The sequence below is a fragment of the Diceros bicornis genome, unplaced genomic scaffold, assembly GCF_020826845.1.
Source record: "Diceros bicornis minor isolate mBicDic1 unplaced genomic scaffold, mDicBic1.mat.cur scaffold_67_ctg1, whole genome shotgun sequence".
NCBI lineage: Eukaryota > Metazoa > Chordata > Mammalia > Perissodactyla > Rhinocerotidae > Diceros > Diceros bicornis.
This window is the reverse complement of record NW_026691553.1, coordinates 3,241,034-3,255,556: the sequence shown is the minus strand read 5'-3', so window position 1 is coordinate 3,255,556 and position 14,523 is coordinate 3,241,034. Positions and strand designations below refer to the sequence as shown.

At 58.7% G+C, this 14,523-nt stretch overlaps 2 protein-coding genes across 2 annotated transcripts; one reads left to right on the top strand and one right to left on the bottom strand.

The window, feature by feature from the left end:
* Positions 1 to 70: 70 nt before the first annotated feature.
* TMIGD2 (transmembrane and immunoglobulin domain containing 2) lies at positions 71 to 6,523 on the top strand. The gene is made up of 5 exons (XM_058537809.1): positions 71 to 152; positions 1,810 to 2,169; positions 5,497 to 5,535; positions 5,620 to 5,721; positions 6,044 to 6,523. The coding sequence occupies exons 1-5, from the start codon at positions 107 to 109 to the stop codon at positions 6,424 to 6,426; spliced, it is 930 nt and encodes a 309-aa protein (XP_058393792.1). The 5' UTR covers positions 71 to 106; the 3' UTR covers positions 6,427 to 6,523.
* Positions 6,524 to 6,989: 466 nt separating this feature from the next.
* SHD (Src homology 2 domain containing transforming protein D) lies at positions 6,990 to 13,038 on the bottom strand. Its single transcript, XM_058537810.1, has 6 exons — positions 12,144 to 13,038; positions 10,998 to 11,103; positions 10,733 to 10,921; positions 9,643 to 9,766; positions 8,836 to 8,955; positions 6,990 to 7,626 (listed from the first exon to the last, which is right to left on the bottom strand). Exons 1-6 carry the CDS (start codon positions 12,420 to 12,422, stop codon positions 7,440 to 7,442), a joined length of 1,005 nt encoding a protein of 334 aa, XP_058393793.1. The 5' UTR covers positions 12,423 to 13,038; the 3' UTR covers positions 6,990 to 7,439.
* Positions 13,039 to 14,523: the final 1,485 nt, after the last annotated feature.

Here is a 14,523-nt window from a genome sequence, read left to right as displayed (position 1 = left end):
CCTCTGTGGCAGGGGGCGGAGATTGTGGCAGGAAATCTGTTGAATGGCAGGGGGGTGGGGAGGGCGGGGCGCCAGCCAGGAGAGTGGGGGGCCTGATGGGCCAGGAATGGGGTCCCTGGGCACAGCGCTGGTCCTTCTGGGGCAGCTCTGGGGTGAGTACTTGGGTCTCCCTCCCCTCTGCTCCCACCCGCTCTTCCCCATCACCCCAGCTGCCTGCCCCTCCCTCTCAGATCCGCTCTACGACTTAAGTCTTTCCGCTCTGCCAACTAGGGCCCGTCTGTCTCTGATTCTCAGAACCTTAGGAGGGTTGAAGGATTCCAGCAGAATCCTCAGAGGGGGCCCCTAGGATAAAATTCAGACCGTGACCTACATACAGCCTTCGTGACCTGGCCACTCTGGCCTCTCTCGTCTCCACCCTCCTCCACGGTCCCTGTCTCCCCCATGTCTGGCCTGCTGACTCTTTTCTTTTTTTCCCACACACCAAGCTTGATCCCACCTCTGGGCCTTCGTACCTGCTGTTCCCTCTGCCTGGAACATTGTTCCCTGGCAGATGATCTCGTCTCTAGCGCCAGCTGCAGTTGCCTCCCGATGCCAGGAACTCGACACAAACTCACCCCTTCTGGGGCCATCTAACAGGCACCCAGACATCTCACGGCCAACAGCAAACTCTCTGCTCCAGCCCTGCTCCTCCCTCGGTGTCCCCCATTTGGCCAAAAGCCACTGCCGTTCGCACAGTCCCTCAGGCTAAAGCCTTGGGAATCGGTCACCATCCCTCTTTCCCTGTCTCCCAATTCAGATTTTCTTGCAGATCTTCTAGGGGCAACTTTCAAAATCTGGCCAGACTCTGACCCCTTCTCTCCAGGGTCGTGCGCCCATTACTGCTTTCCTAGGCCCTCCTCTTCCGGCAGCCCCCCACCTCCTAGTCTGTTCTCACCACAGCAGTCAGGATGGTTTTTTAAAATCTTAAATGGGACTGTGTTTCTTCCCTGCTCTGCTGGTTTCCCATCACACTTAGATTAAAAAGCAAACTGCCCCTGTTTTCCCCCCCTCCTCTTCCCCATCCCCACCACACCCCATCCCTGTGGCCTGCAAGGCCTCGCATAAGCCATCCCCTGCGGACCTCTCTGGTCCCACCTCCTCCCTCTCTCCCCCTCGCTCCCTCTGCTCCAGCCACACGGGCTCCTCGCTGTTCCTCCCACACCCCAGGCCCGGTCCTGCCCCAGGGCCTTTGCACGGGCTGTTCCCTCTGCCTGGAGTGCTCTTCCTCTATATCTTCCTTCCTTCCCACAACTGGCTACTTCTTAACAGAGTCCCAGTCAAATGTCACCTCCTCCAAGAGGCCTTCGCTGACTGCCCTCCATAAGTAGATTCTCTCACCTCATCCTTACCCTCTATCGCCACTCCCCCATTCCTTTCCTCCATCATGATTCTCATTTCACGACTTCTTGTGTCTCTCTCCTCCCAGAGTGTCAGCCCCACAAAGGCAGGGATTGTTGTCTGTCTCGGTCCCCTCTGTGTCTGTGTCCACGGTGTCCAGGGCAGGGCCTGGCACGCACACAGCTGGGAGTCCATCTTGAAATCTCACGGGTGCCAGGAGAGTTATACCCATTTCACAGATGGGGCCATTGAGTCTCATCGAGGAGAAGTGACCTTGCACAGATCACACAGGCAGCAAGTTTGCAAACTCTTACTGCCTAGCCCCTGCGGGCTCATTAGGGGAGTAAGTCACAAACACACACACACACACACACACACACACACACACACACACACACGAGAAAGGCCTCACTCGCGTCTTCTGTCCCCCAGCCCTGCAAGGAGCTCCAGGCCTGAGTGTGCTTCAGGAGCCCAGGTGGCTGCGGGTGAGGCAGGACACCCAGGTGACTTTGACCTGCGAGGTGGTGCAGACCCAGGCCTGGGAGCGGCTCCGTGTGGAGTGGATCAAGGATGGCGACAGCGTGTGCCAATCATATGTCACCAAGGGCAGCCTCAGGCCAGGGGGCTGCGGGCCCCGGAGGCGGCTCTCCTGGAGGCCGCCTGGCACTGTCACCCTGCAGCTGGACCGCGTGAGCCTCAACGACAGTGGGGACTACGTGTGCTGGGTGGCCACGGAGATCCCGGAGCTGGAGGAGGCCGAGGGCAACGGAACGTGGCTGCTGGTGGAGACAGGTACGGGGGCGAGTGGGAGGAAGAAGCCAGGGACTCGGAACCTCTAGATTCTTAAGACTCTAACATCTCCAACTCCTAGAAACAGAAACGCTAAATTCTTCAAATCAGATTCTTGCAGATTCTGCAAACTCAGGAACATCAAATTCTAGAAGCACAGAAACAAAGATGCACTAGAACTTATCATTCGAGACCAGGGCTCAGCCAACTTTCTCTGTACAGGGCCACGTAGTAAATATTTCCTGCTTTGTGCACCAGACAGTCTCTGCTGCAAATACTCCACTCTGCTCTTGGAGCGTGAAAGCTGCCATAGACTGTGCATATGGGAATGGGCGGGCCTGGGTTCCGATAAAACTTTATTTAAAAAGCACAAACCGGGGCCAAATTTGATCCACGGGCTGTAGTTTGCTGAGCCCTGTTCCAGAATATCATAAAGACTCTTGATACATATAATTCTGGAGTTTGATTCAAAACAATGCCAGAATCTTTTTTTAAAACATGCTATTAAAGTATATTCTACATACAGAGAAATGCACATGTCAGAAATGGCCAGTTCAGTGGTGTTCAAACCATAGCAATGGATTTTCACAAGCTGAGCACACCCATGTGCCACCACCCGGCTCAAGAAACATAGCCGCCTCCCAGATGCCATCCTCGTGCCCCCTCACCCCTCACCCCCCCACACACTATCCTGGCTTATAACAGCATAGATCTATTTTGCCTGGTTTCATACTTTATTTAAATGGAATCACAGAGTATATTCTTTTTTGCGTTCACTCAACATGATGTCTGGAAGATTCCTCCATGTCGGTGCACGTAGCAGAGTTTCATTCTTTTTCCTTGCTGTAGACTATTCCATCGTATACTCCACCACCGTTGATCAATCCAATTTCTTGTTGGTGGGCATTTGGGTATTTTCTGCGTTTTGGCTATTATGAATAAGGCTGCTGTGAACAATCTAGAACTTGTCTTTTGGTCACCATATGTACACATTTCTGTTGTACCTAAGGCAGTTCTAGAATCTTGAACATAAAATCTTGCAGTTCTAGAACCCTAGGGACATAAAATCCTAAGTTCTTAGAAGGACAGCACACGTTCTCAATGGGGAATATTGCTCCTAAGGAGGCAAAAATTGGCTATTGGGGAGCAAAGAAAACCTTACTCTTTTTATGTATAAAGCATAGATATAAAGATAGTACATAAACAGATTTACAGTATATCTGTGGTATTAAAATTTCATGAGGGAACAAATTAAGATTTTTTAAATGTCTCCCTAGAGGGATGATAATGAAAAAGGTTGAGAAACCCTGAAATAAAGGAAGGCATGATTCTAGAATTGTAGAATTGCAGTATCTTAAGTACTTTAAATAGATGGACTCTTAGGATTTTGCAATCTCAGAGTAAGAGCAGAGAATTCTAGAAGCCAGAATCGAAAGCCATTGACTCGCAGAGCCAGAAGGAACTTTCCAGATCAGCTGAGCAGCTGCCTCATTTTACAGATGAGAACGCTGAGGTCCAGAGGGGGCCGAGATGTGTCCAGGGACCCACACAGGCCAGGGGTGCAGCCGGCTTTTTTGAGATCCCAGCTCACACATGACACTCCCTTATGGACCAAACCCTGTGCAGGCGGGGAGACCCAAGCTGACCCAGATGGGGCTCCTGCTCTTGGTCATTCCTGATGCCTCGGGCACGTGCCCGGGCCCTCTCAGGCTCCCAGCCCCTAGAGATGCCCAATCCTCTCCAGCTGGCAGGGCCCGCCCACCGCCTGCCTCCGGGGCGGTGTGTTATGGCTGTCCTGCCCGCCACCCGCCCCTCTAGTGACGAGAGGGCCAATTACCAATTAGCAGAAGTGGGATGCGGAGGCGCCAGGCTGCGGTTGTTGGCAGCTGCGAGGGAGAGGGCGGGCGTGGGTCCAGCTCCACACAGCTGGCTTCCCATCCCCGTGGCTGCTTGGCAGTCCCCGCCAACTTTAGAACCTGCAGGATGAAGGGGTCCCGGGCGCCGGGCCTCATCTTAGTCACAGCGGAAGGAGCGTTTGGCTGGAGTTCGTGTCAATTATACGGACCTGGAAGCACGTCCCCACTCTGCCATTCGCTTGCTGTGTGACCCTGGGCATGTAACTTGACCCCCTGTGCCCGTTTGCTTAGCTATCAAAACAGAGCTAATAGTGCTTTCCTCAATGGGTTAGGTGGATTTAGAGCGATTATATCTAAAGAGTTCATTGCAGGGTCTGGATCCTAGTAAGTTCTCAACAAACGTAAGTGGTTATTATATCTGTGATGCTGATTATTCAGCAAGACTCAAATGTTCAGGCCAGTGTAAGGAGAGGGGAGATGAGATGAGCAATGCCTTTGTTCAAAGCAGGGCCCAGCTGCCGCCTGGGTGTGTGACCCCCAGCAAGTGACTCAGGCTCTCTGAGCCTCAGTTTCCTCATATGTAAAATGGGTTTGGCACAGAGTAGAGGCTCAGAAAGCAGGAGCCATGAGGATGATGGATCCCATGACCGGGATGATGGGACTTGTGGTGGAATGATGAGGCTCATGATGCAGGGGATAGAGCTCAAAATGACAATGATGGAGCTCATGACCAGGGAGATGGAGCTCAGGATGGGGATGATGGAGCTCGTGACCAGGGAGATGGAGCTCAGGATGGGGATGATGGAGCTCATGACCAGGGTGATAGAGCTCAGGATGGGGATGATGGAGCTCGTGACCAGGGTGATGGAGCTCAGGATGGGGGGTGATGGAGCTCATGCCCAGGGTGATGGAGCTCAGGATGGGGATGATGGAGCTCATGAGCAGGGTGATGGAGCTCAGGATGGGGATGATGGAGCTCATGCCCAGGGTGATGGAGCTCGTGGCCAGGGTGGTGGAGCTCATGAGCAGGGTGATGGAGCTCAGGATGAAGGTGAGGGGGCTCATGGTGGGGATGATAAGGTTTTGATGGCGATGGTGGAGCTTGTTACGGGGTGATGGGGCTCATGACAAGGATGGTGGAGCTCCTGGTGGGGGTGATGGAGGTCATAACGAGGATGTTGGAGCTCTTGACCAGGATGAGGGTGCTCATGACCAGGGCGATGGTGTTCCTGATGAGGGTAATGGAGCTCATGATGAAAAAACCCAGTTGCCAGTTATTCCACAATAACCCAGCAAGATAGGAATGGTTAGTCTCATTTTGCAGAAGAGGAAACAAGTCCAGAACGAACATCTACCTGCCCGAACTCACACAGCACGGCAGGGGCAGGACCCCTGAGGTCCCATATAGGGTCTGGGGGCTCTGACCGTGAAGGGTGTAGGAGGCACCCCCGAGACACGGGTTTCTTCTCTGCAGATGGCCGGCCACCGCCAAAACAGGGCTCCAGCTTCCCAGGTGAGCCCCGCCCGCGCGCCCCTCCTCCAGCCCCTCCCCCGCCCCCTGCCCCGCCCCCCGTCACACTGCCCCCTCCCCCCATAGGACTCCTCCCGGCTCTGCTGGTGGCGGGGGGCGTGGCCGTGGCCGCGATCGCGCTGGGCGCCGGGATCTGGGGCCGCCGCCGCTGCGGGCACGAGGACTCAGGTAACCGCGCAGGTGGCCGCGCGGGGGCCAGACGGTGCGCGCAGGCGCCGCCGTCCGCTGGCGACTCCGCCCCCGCGTGGCGGAGGCGGGAACTGCAGCTGGGAATGCACCCCCCCCCCCCCCATCTGGCTTCCACACCTGCCCTTCCGGAAGGAGGGAGGGTGGGGCTGCGGGGGCCAGAGAATGGGAATAGATGGAGACGGCTGGCCGCTGCACCCATGTTTTTCAGAAGCAGAGACAAAGCCCCCAGAGGTGGGCTGCAGAGGGCCAGGCTCTCTTAAGTGCCCCCTTTTGGGCTGTGTCGCCCCTCTCCCCCATGCAGGGAACCCCCTCTACAGCAACGTCCTCTACCGGCCCCGGGGGGCGCCAAAGAAGACTGAGGCATGGCCTGTGGAGGGGAAGGTGCTGGAGACCCCCAGGGAGGACCGGAAAACCCAGAGCTTCTATTCCGTCTCTTTCCCGCAGCCCCCCACCCCCCAGCGGTGCCTGGCCCCCAAACCTTGCCCCAGCCCCAGGCCCTCTCATCTCATCTCTACAGTCAGAGTCTCTCCTGACCCAGGCCCCTCTAGGCAGCCGAGGCCGAGAGGGTTCCTTGAAGAGGGAAGAGAAGTCGGAGCCCCCGGAGACCCAGAGAGGACCCCCAAGTGGCCACGTGAAGATGCGACTGGTTCCACCGGGGTCAGCGGGGCCCGCGCTCCGTCCTGAGACCCCGTCCTCATTTCTGGGATGCCGCACCTCTCCCTTGCCCCCAGAACCCTCAATAAAGGCTCATGAAGAAAGCAAAGCCAGACTTGGTGGCGATTTGGAGGTGCTAAAGAGATCTGAGGGGTCATCTGGGGGTCCCAGAGCCCCCAGGGATGGGGGGAGGTCCACTGTGGCAAAGAGCCTCTGTGACGACTCGTCAGCTCCCCCCTCTTATCCTTGGAGGGACATGTCCAATTAGCAGAGAAGTGATGCTCGCGGCCTCCCAACAGGGCCCGGAGCTGGAGGCCCCCCTCCAGCTGGTGTCGCCCCCGGGCAGGCTCGGAGATGACGGGAGAGGGCGGAGATGGGGGCTCCCTGGCATTTATCAGCTCCCTGGATCTCCTGCCCGACTTCACCTTGAAGTGACACCAGCTGGGCCCGGGTCCCCGCCCCCACTTCTCTGTTTCCATGGGGACAGATGTCTTTCCTGCGGCGGCATCGGGCCGCGGCTGCCCGCCCGATGGGAGGGAGGGGCCGAGCGGGGGCGGGGCTGGCCTGAGAGCCTCCCCCCTCAGTTTCTCGTCTTTTTCATCTGCCGGTCTCCGCTGTCTCCGGGTTTTCTTCTGCCTCCGTACCTCGCTCCCTGCCCATCTCCAGTTCTCTGAGTTTTGGTCCCTCCCTGTGAGCAATTCAGTCTCCGACCCCAGCTCTGTCCCCAAAACGAGAAGCTGGGGACACCCTTCTCCCTCCAAGGGTCCATCTCCCTCGTCCTTCCCTGGGGCCGGCCTCCCAGAAAAGACACTGGAAACACACAATAACTTATTTATTTTCCAGGCCAGCGGAGGGCTTCCAGACACAATTCTGGGCCCTAGAACCCAGAAGGGGGCCGAGACGGCGGCTCTGATGAAGACCCAGGGCCTGGAGGGCTCGGCAGTCTCTCCATCTGGCCTCCCCCAGGACTAGAAAGACCTCTGGCATTTTCAGCGGGTGATTCTGGGCCCTCAGGGCGCAGGGCAGGGGCCTGAGGCTCCCGGTCAGGGCGTCTGGGTGACCACCGGGTACAGCAGGGCCAGATGCTCGGCGCCCTGCACGGGCAGCGGGCGAGAGCTGTAGTGGAGCACCAGCTCGGACACGCTGGCGAAGGGGCCGCTGTGCTGACCCAGCACGAACTGCTTCTCCCGGGTCCGCGCGAACTTCAGATGCAGGAAGCCCTGGCTGCTCCTAAGGGACGGGCGTCACAGGGAGCCTTGAGCACCCCAGACCTGATCTCCAGCCCTAAAGCCACTCCCTCACGGCCCGCAGGAGCTGGGGCTGGCCATAATATTGCTTGGCACCATTTGGTGCCAAGCTGTTGGCTCGTCCCACACTGGCTAGGATTGCGTCCATCCATGTGCCGTAAGAAGGCAGGCTGGAGGTCACGGTGGGTGGAAGTCCCTCCCTGGAACACCGACTGGACTTTCTCGCCAAACCTCCCAACCTCTTGCGCTACCCCTCCTGGGCTCCCCGCTAGTTAACCCCCAGTCTGGGGTCCCTTTCCTTTCTCTTCATGTCTGGTGGGTGGAATGACCTAGAACCTGGAATCATTTTATCATCATCATCCCTATGAATTAAGCACCTCCTGTTTCCTGGGAACTATTCTCAACATTTTTTCATTTAATCATCGCAGTATTACCATGAACTGGATGCTATCTATCATTCTCCTTATTTTATAGATGAGGAAACTGAGGCCCAGAGAGGTTGGGTAACTCAGATTAGGTCACACAGCTAGAAAGTGGCAGATGCAGGATTTGAACCTGCCTCTGAGCCCTCTACCCATCTTGTCCTTCTAGGAATCGCACACTCAGACACCTAGTAGAATCTTAGGAGCATTTTATAATCAGACACACTTAGAATCTTAGGCAGAGAAGTATGTAGAACCGGGGTCTCCAACTCAGATGCCTAGAGGGCCACTCTGAGATTCTGGCCCCGACAGACACAAATGGATATACTTCAACTTCTGGACTTGGGGAGTCCGAAGGAAGCTTGGACACCTACGTCCCCATCTCACCCAAGGCCTAGAGCTGCTGCGTGGCTTCCACTTCATCTTCTTGCATACCTCCAGCGACAGGGAGCTCATTCCCAGTTGGAACCAGGATGGTGGCCTCCTTGGAAGGCCCTCCCTCTGGGCCTAGAAGCCCCACCCCCAGACTGGAAACCACGCCCCTGCCCTAGAAGCTCCACCCACCGGGCTGGAAGTCACGCCCCTGCCCCTAGAAGCTCCACCTCTTGGCCTGGAAGCCACACCCCCTGGCCTGGAAGCCCTGCCTATCACTCCTGGAAGTCCCACCCACTGGCTGCTGGAGCCCCCTCCTCTCTACTGCCGCTGAATCAACCCGAAAGCTGGACGCATGCAGTCCCGTGACTCTGTTCCTCCAGGGGCCTGGGTCTCACCTGAGGGACAGGGAGCAGTCCTGGGGGCTGGTCTCGCTGAGCCGCACGAGGTAGCTGCCTTCTCTGCAGAGCGACAGCAGGTTCTCGGCATCCGCCCGGCTCAGGGGACCGTGAAACCACCTAGGAGGAGGGGACAGCTATCTCACGAAGGGCGACCCCCTTCCAACACACCCTGGGGTCGAGTGCACGCCCGTCGCTACCAGGGCTTGTGACACCCAGGCAAACAAGCAAGAAATATCCCCTGGGGTTTCTCAGGAGGAACCAGGTTTTCAGGCAGACACGGTGTTCCCCGGGGTCGGCTGAGCCCAGGCCCCCGGTGTGGCAGCCGCCTCCGATTCAACCTTGATCTTCACAGCCTCCCTCCCTAACCCCCCAACTTCAATCACTTGCCGACCACTTTCACTTTCGTGAGATTTGCCACATCCTGTCCCCGCCCACCTGTGTCCTTCTTACAAGCCCCACCCAAGTGAAGAGAGGAAATCTCCTTTTACTCTATTTGAGCCAGGCACATCTTGAGGGTTTTGAGCCCGAGGTTCAGAGAAGGTAAGTGACTTGCCCAAGGTCACACAGCCAGGAGATACAGAGCAGGGAATCGAGCCCAGAGTCTGATGCCAGAGGGAGCGAGACTCCATCTGATCCTACTTTGCACCTAGCTAGGTGGCCGGCACAGAGCAGGCGTTGGCACCCAGGGAAGATTAGTTGAAGGAATGAATGAAGTGAATGAACGAATCAAAGTTCCTCCAGCCCCCCCAGTCCGAGGAATCTGTAGCTGGTCTGGGCTCTTCCATCATCAGCTTCCCCACTCACGGCTGTTTCTCCAGGGGCAGGGCCGGGTCCACGCGCTCTGAGGGCTGGGGGCTTCGTGGTGGGGGTCTCCGGAGCTCCTTGGCTGAGCCCGAGGTCCGTTCCCACTCCGGACAGTCAAACTGCACTGGAGAGCGAGGGTTAGAGAGGAAAGGGTTAAGTCCAGCCCACCTGAGAGGGGCGGGGCAGGGGCAAGCCAATGGAATCTCAGTAGGGAGGCGGTGCCAGCTTGGGGCAACCTATCAGAATCCAGAAGAGGAAGGGCTGGGTTTAAGGCCGGGGCAGGATTGGTGCAACCCATTGGCCTTCGGAAGAAGGGGTGTGGTCATTCATAAATCTGCATAGAGGGACGGGGCAGCTCCATAAGTGACAAATCGGAGAGCAGGGGGCGTGGCCAGAGGGGTGGGGTGGAAGTTCTGCCGGATTCTGGCCCAGTCTTTGAGCTAGAAAACCACCCCCAATATACAGACAGGTAGACTGCGGCCCTGAGCTCCCATTCCCCTCCCAGTCATACATCTTCTGGGGCAAAGATGGGTTCCCACAACTCTTCCTGGTCCAAGTTATCTTATTTCTTAAAGCTTTCTTATTACCCCTTTTACAGAAGAGGAAACTGAGGTTCAGAGAGTCGTCCAAGCTTACCCAACTTGGTTAGGAACTGACCCCAAGTCCACCTGATGATAGCTACTAATAAATGCTGCCCTCTCCCCCAAGAGCTCCCATGTAATTGAGCCCTTTCTAGCACTCACTTTACAAGCACCCTGTTCGGTAGGTATTAAAATGATCCCCATTTTACAGGTAAGGGAACTGAGACTCAGGAGATAATAGTCTGACACTAAAGACTATCCCTGCACTATACTGAGCAGAATGAGTAGGTTGCACTCTAAAAGGGGTTTCAGTTTCCAAAGAGAATACAGGTTCTCCTGGGAAGAGGAATTTATGACTATCAGTCATTCACACTTTAGTAAGAATTAACCAACTCCCAACCTGGCAGATGATTGGGGTCTACTTTGTAAGTTGAAACAGGGGATGCGACCAGAGCAGGAAATCGAAGGACGCAGGCATTCAGAGGTCAGGGCACGGGTGGGAGAGGCACCTGCAAAGGCCTTGGAGATGTGGTCTTTCTTCCACTCCCAGGGCTGGTCGTACTCATCAGCCGGCCGTTCATCCTCCTGGGGCAGCCGGCTCTGCCGAGGCCTCCGCCCCGAAGGAGGCCCGTCTCCCGGCTCTCGGTCTTCCTCCTCGTAAGGGGTGTCGTACAGCTGCACGCCCCTGCACGGCAGTTCTGGGAGGCCGAGGACGCTGTCAGCTCCCAGTGCCACCTCCCACCTGTCCCCTTCCCCCAAGCCCCGCCCACTCACCGCTCACGACCCGCTGGGCGTCGTAGGGCTCCATGTAGCCGTCATCCATGGGTGGCGGATGAGGCTGGGCATCAAAGGGGTCTGAATATTCGGTGTCGCCTTCTGACTGGAGAGAAATGGAATGGGAGGGACGGGGGCTCAGGGGACCCAGCCTATCTCTGGATAGCCCCCTGCTGGGCAACAGTACAGCCCTGCCTGCCCTCTCTGGGCCATCTGACGCGTCCCCCCAAGTAGTTCATTTTTGGAGGCAGGTAGAGTGTTTTCTCTACCACCCAGGAACGTTCCACACAGATGCCAGCTTCCTTTCCTCTCTCCCTCCATGCCCTTCAGATTGCCGACGCAGACCCCGCCTCCCTCCTTCCCTAATTTTAATGTTTATCAGCTGCCTGCACTGTTCTAAACACATATATTTACTTGCAATACCAACATTCAGTGAGTACATCATCCCCATTTTACAGATGAGGAAACCGAGGCACAGAGAGGGGGAGTGATTTGCTCAGGGCCACACAGCAGGTAAGGAAGAGGCAGGGTTTGATCCCAGGTTGTCCACTTCTCCGAGGCCCTGCCACCTCCTGCCTCTCTGTGCTCTTAAGCCCCGCGCAACAAAGCCTTTCGTAATCCTCCTCAAATCCTTGTCTGTCTCCACTGGGGGCTGGTGTGGACTCCTGACCCTCTAGGAAAAACACTGAAAAAGCCTCGGCGTTGGAGGCAGGTCTGGGTTCAGATCCTAACCAGCTAGGGCCACGTGACCTTGGGTGAGTCGGCGAGACTCAGTTTCTGCCTCTGGAAAATGGGAATAACAGGAAAGGCAAAGAGCAGGGGTGAGGCTGTTCCGGTGCCCCGGTAGGGGAGTGACCCGCCCAGAGCTGTTTTAGGAAGATCCCTCCAGCTGCCAAGAGGAAGGGACAGAAGGGGGGACCAGGGAGCTGCAGGACACGGGGACGCAGCAGGCCCAGCCAGAGAGGAAGGAGGCCACTCAGGGCTGTGCCCCAGAAAGGGACAGATTTCAAACAGGTGCAGGGCTGGGGGGTGTCTGGCTGGTGCCCCGGCCTGCCCGGGGGGTCGCAGATCAGACAAGCTCCCCAAAGTCGGGGCGCCCAGCCTGGCCCTCCCCACCCCGTCTCCGGGGGCCACCCGGCCACGTACCTCGTCCCCGGGGCCGCCCAGCAAGACCTTGGCTCTGGCCATATCGGCCGCCTCCACCTTGATGAGCCGATGCTTCAGGGAGTCGTACTTGGCGTCCCCGGCGCCCGCGGGGTCCGGCTCCAGGCGGCTGTCGGCGTCCTCGTAGGGGTCCTCGAAATCCAGGTTCTTCTGCTCGCGGTAGGCCCTGAGGATGTCGCTCTCCGTGTAGTCGGGGGTGGGCGGCTGCGGAGGGAGCCTCCGACCGCCAAAGCTCAGGTAGTCCCGGAGCCACTTGGCCATTCGTGCGCGCGTCACCCCAAACCCGGCCACTGTCAGAGGGGCACCCACATGCCCCTTTCCTCGGCAGAACCCCCAGGGAAGAGGAGAGAGATCAGGTGTGCCCCTTGGCTGGGCTCAGAACAGGGGAACAGGGGAGAAAAAAGAGGAGACCGGGGAGGGTCTGGAAGGACCGCGGGACCCGGCCAGGGCGAGCGGCATCCGCGGACGCGCGCGGAGTTTCCGCGGGCAGCGCGGTCCCCGTGCGCGGCTCGGCCGCCCGCCGCCTCCGGGAAGCCCCGGAGTCCCCTCCTGGGGTCCGGGGGTCGGGGGGAGCGCCGCCTGCGGACCCCCAAGCCCTGGCTCGGCCCCGGCGCCGGGGTTCTCAGCGCAGCGGGCGGGCTCCCCGGGGGCGCGGGCGCCGCGCGCAAAGTTGGGCCGCGGGGACGGTGACCCCGGCGCGGCGCATCATTTGTTGCGCTCCTCTGCGCTCCGGGGGGAGCCCCAATCCCCGGCCCCCGGCCCGGCCGCCTCGATCCGGCCCCAGCCCCGGGCACAAAGGGAAATCAAGCTCCTCCAATCCTCCTTCACGCTTTTGGAGAGACTTTCCCCGCCGCCGCCGGCGCGCGGCGGGGAGGGGGCACTCTGGGAGGGGGCGCGCGGGCGGACGCCCTCCCGGCCCCGGGCCGCGTCCCGGGCAGCGTCGTCAAGGCTTCCCCGCCTCCCTCCCCGCGGCTTCCCCCGCCTCTCCTCCCCCTGCGCCCCCCTCGGAGGTGACTGAGACCTTCAGCTGTTCTGGGGAGGAGGGGAGCCGCTGCCCGCGGAGGGAGGGGGATGCGGGGCCGGAGTCGCGGGGGCCGAGGCCGCGGCAGCTGGACACTGACCCGGAGGACCGACCGAGGCTGGCCGGAGCGAGCGAGGAGCGCGGGAGGTGGGACCTGGCAGGGCTGACCTTGCTGGGGAGTGAGGGGGGCAGAGGCGGGGAGGGGAGGTGGAAATTGGCCGGGAAATGGGGGGCCGGACTTGACCGCGAGGCGGGGTGAAATTAACCAGCAGAGGGGGCGAGTGACCGCTGTGCAGGGTTGAAATTGAACCAGGGTCTGGCGGCGAAACTGACCAGGAGATTGGAAATTGGCAATCGTTCCAGAGGTCACTGGTTGAAATGGATATTGACGCAGCCGAAGGAAGGGACGGGGCTCTGGCTTCCCCTCCCCCCAGAGCCTCTTGTCTGTCCCTCCTCCCCAGGGGACTAATTGCAGGATGGGGGGCGGGGGTGGGGCAGCTGGCCAGGGGAAGGGAGATGGTATCTGTGCCTGGCGCGTGTCCCCAGCATCTGTCCCTTTGTGGCTTCTGGGGGTGGAGGCAGGGAGGGGGACAGAAATGCGAGGGGTCTCGCCTGGCCCGGCTGCCTGTTGGCAGCTGCAGCTGTCTGGGGACGAGGACACTAAGAGGTTTGGGGACAGTAAGGGAAGGAGAGCTGCTGCCCACCTCCTGAGCAAACAGTTTTTCTTTCCCTGTAAGGGGGCTGGCTCAGTTCCCCCTAATACTGGAGTAAGAGGGGGTGGCCGGGAAGGAGGGGACCCCAGATTCCCTTCTCCCACCCCCCCTCCCCAGGGTGGGCTGGTGCCTATGGCTTGGAGGGGAGGGAGGACCACACTGAGCTGCCCACCCTGGGAGGAACAGCGGGGCCGGGGCAGTGTCAGCCTGCTCCTTCCTTCCTGATTTGAAAAATGGGGCTTGTCACAGGAAAGCAGCAGAGAGCTGGAGAAAGGACGGCCAGAAGGGACAGCGTTATTTTACCCATGGGGAAACCGAGGCACAGACAGATTGAAGAGGAACCTGCTCAGAGCCACCTGCAGCTCATTCTGGGGACCCCACGATATGGCCTGGCTTGGAGCGGCATTCGAGACCCGCCAGAATCAGTGGTTCTCTGGCTCTCCTCCGCTGTCTCCAGATGGGGAAACTGAGGCCCAGAGCTGACAAGGCAAAGCCTGTGAGGGCGCGTCCCTTTCCAGCTTCCAAGGCATCGCCCAAGGTAAACCTGTTGAACTGGGTCCCCCTCCTGAAGCGCATTCGTACAGGCCCCCCCAACCCCTCCCTCTGCGACGGGTGACAAGGCAGCATC

Excerpts from the sequence above, each read along its gene's own strand:
- TMIGD2 (XM_058537809.1), top strand. The coding sequence starts at position 107 with ATGGGGTCCCTGGGCACAGCGCTGGTCCTTCTGGGGCAGCTCTGGG. Across the intron at positions 2,170-5,496 it reads GTGGCTGCTGGTGGAGACAG|ATGGCCGGCCACCGCCAAAA; the intron begins GTACGGGGGCGA and ends TCTTCTCTGCAG. Across the intron at positions 5,536-5,619 it reads ACAGGGCTCCAGCTTCCCAG|GACTCCTCCCGGCTCTGCTG; the intron begins GTGAGCCCCGCC and ends CTCCCCCCATAG.
- SHD (XM_058537810.1), bottom strand. The coding sequence starts at position 12,422 with ATGGCCAAGTGGCTCCGGGACTACCTGAGCTTTGGCGGTCGGAGGCTC. Across the intron at positions 11,104-12,143 it reads TGGGCGGCCCCGGGGACGAG|TCAGAAGGCGACACCGAATA; the intron begins GTACGTGGCCGG and ends ATTTCTCTCCAG. Across the intron at positions 9,767-10,732 it reads CATCTCCAAGGCCTTTGCAG|TGCAGTTTGACTGTCCGGAG; the intron begins GTGCCTCTCCCA and ends CTCGCTCTCCAG.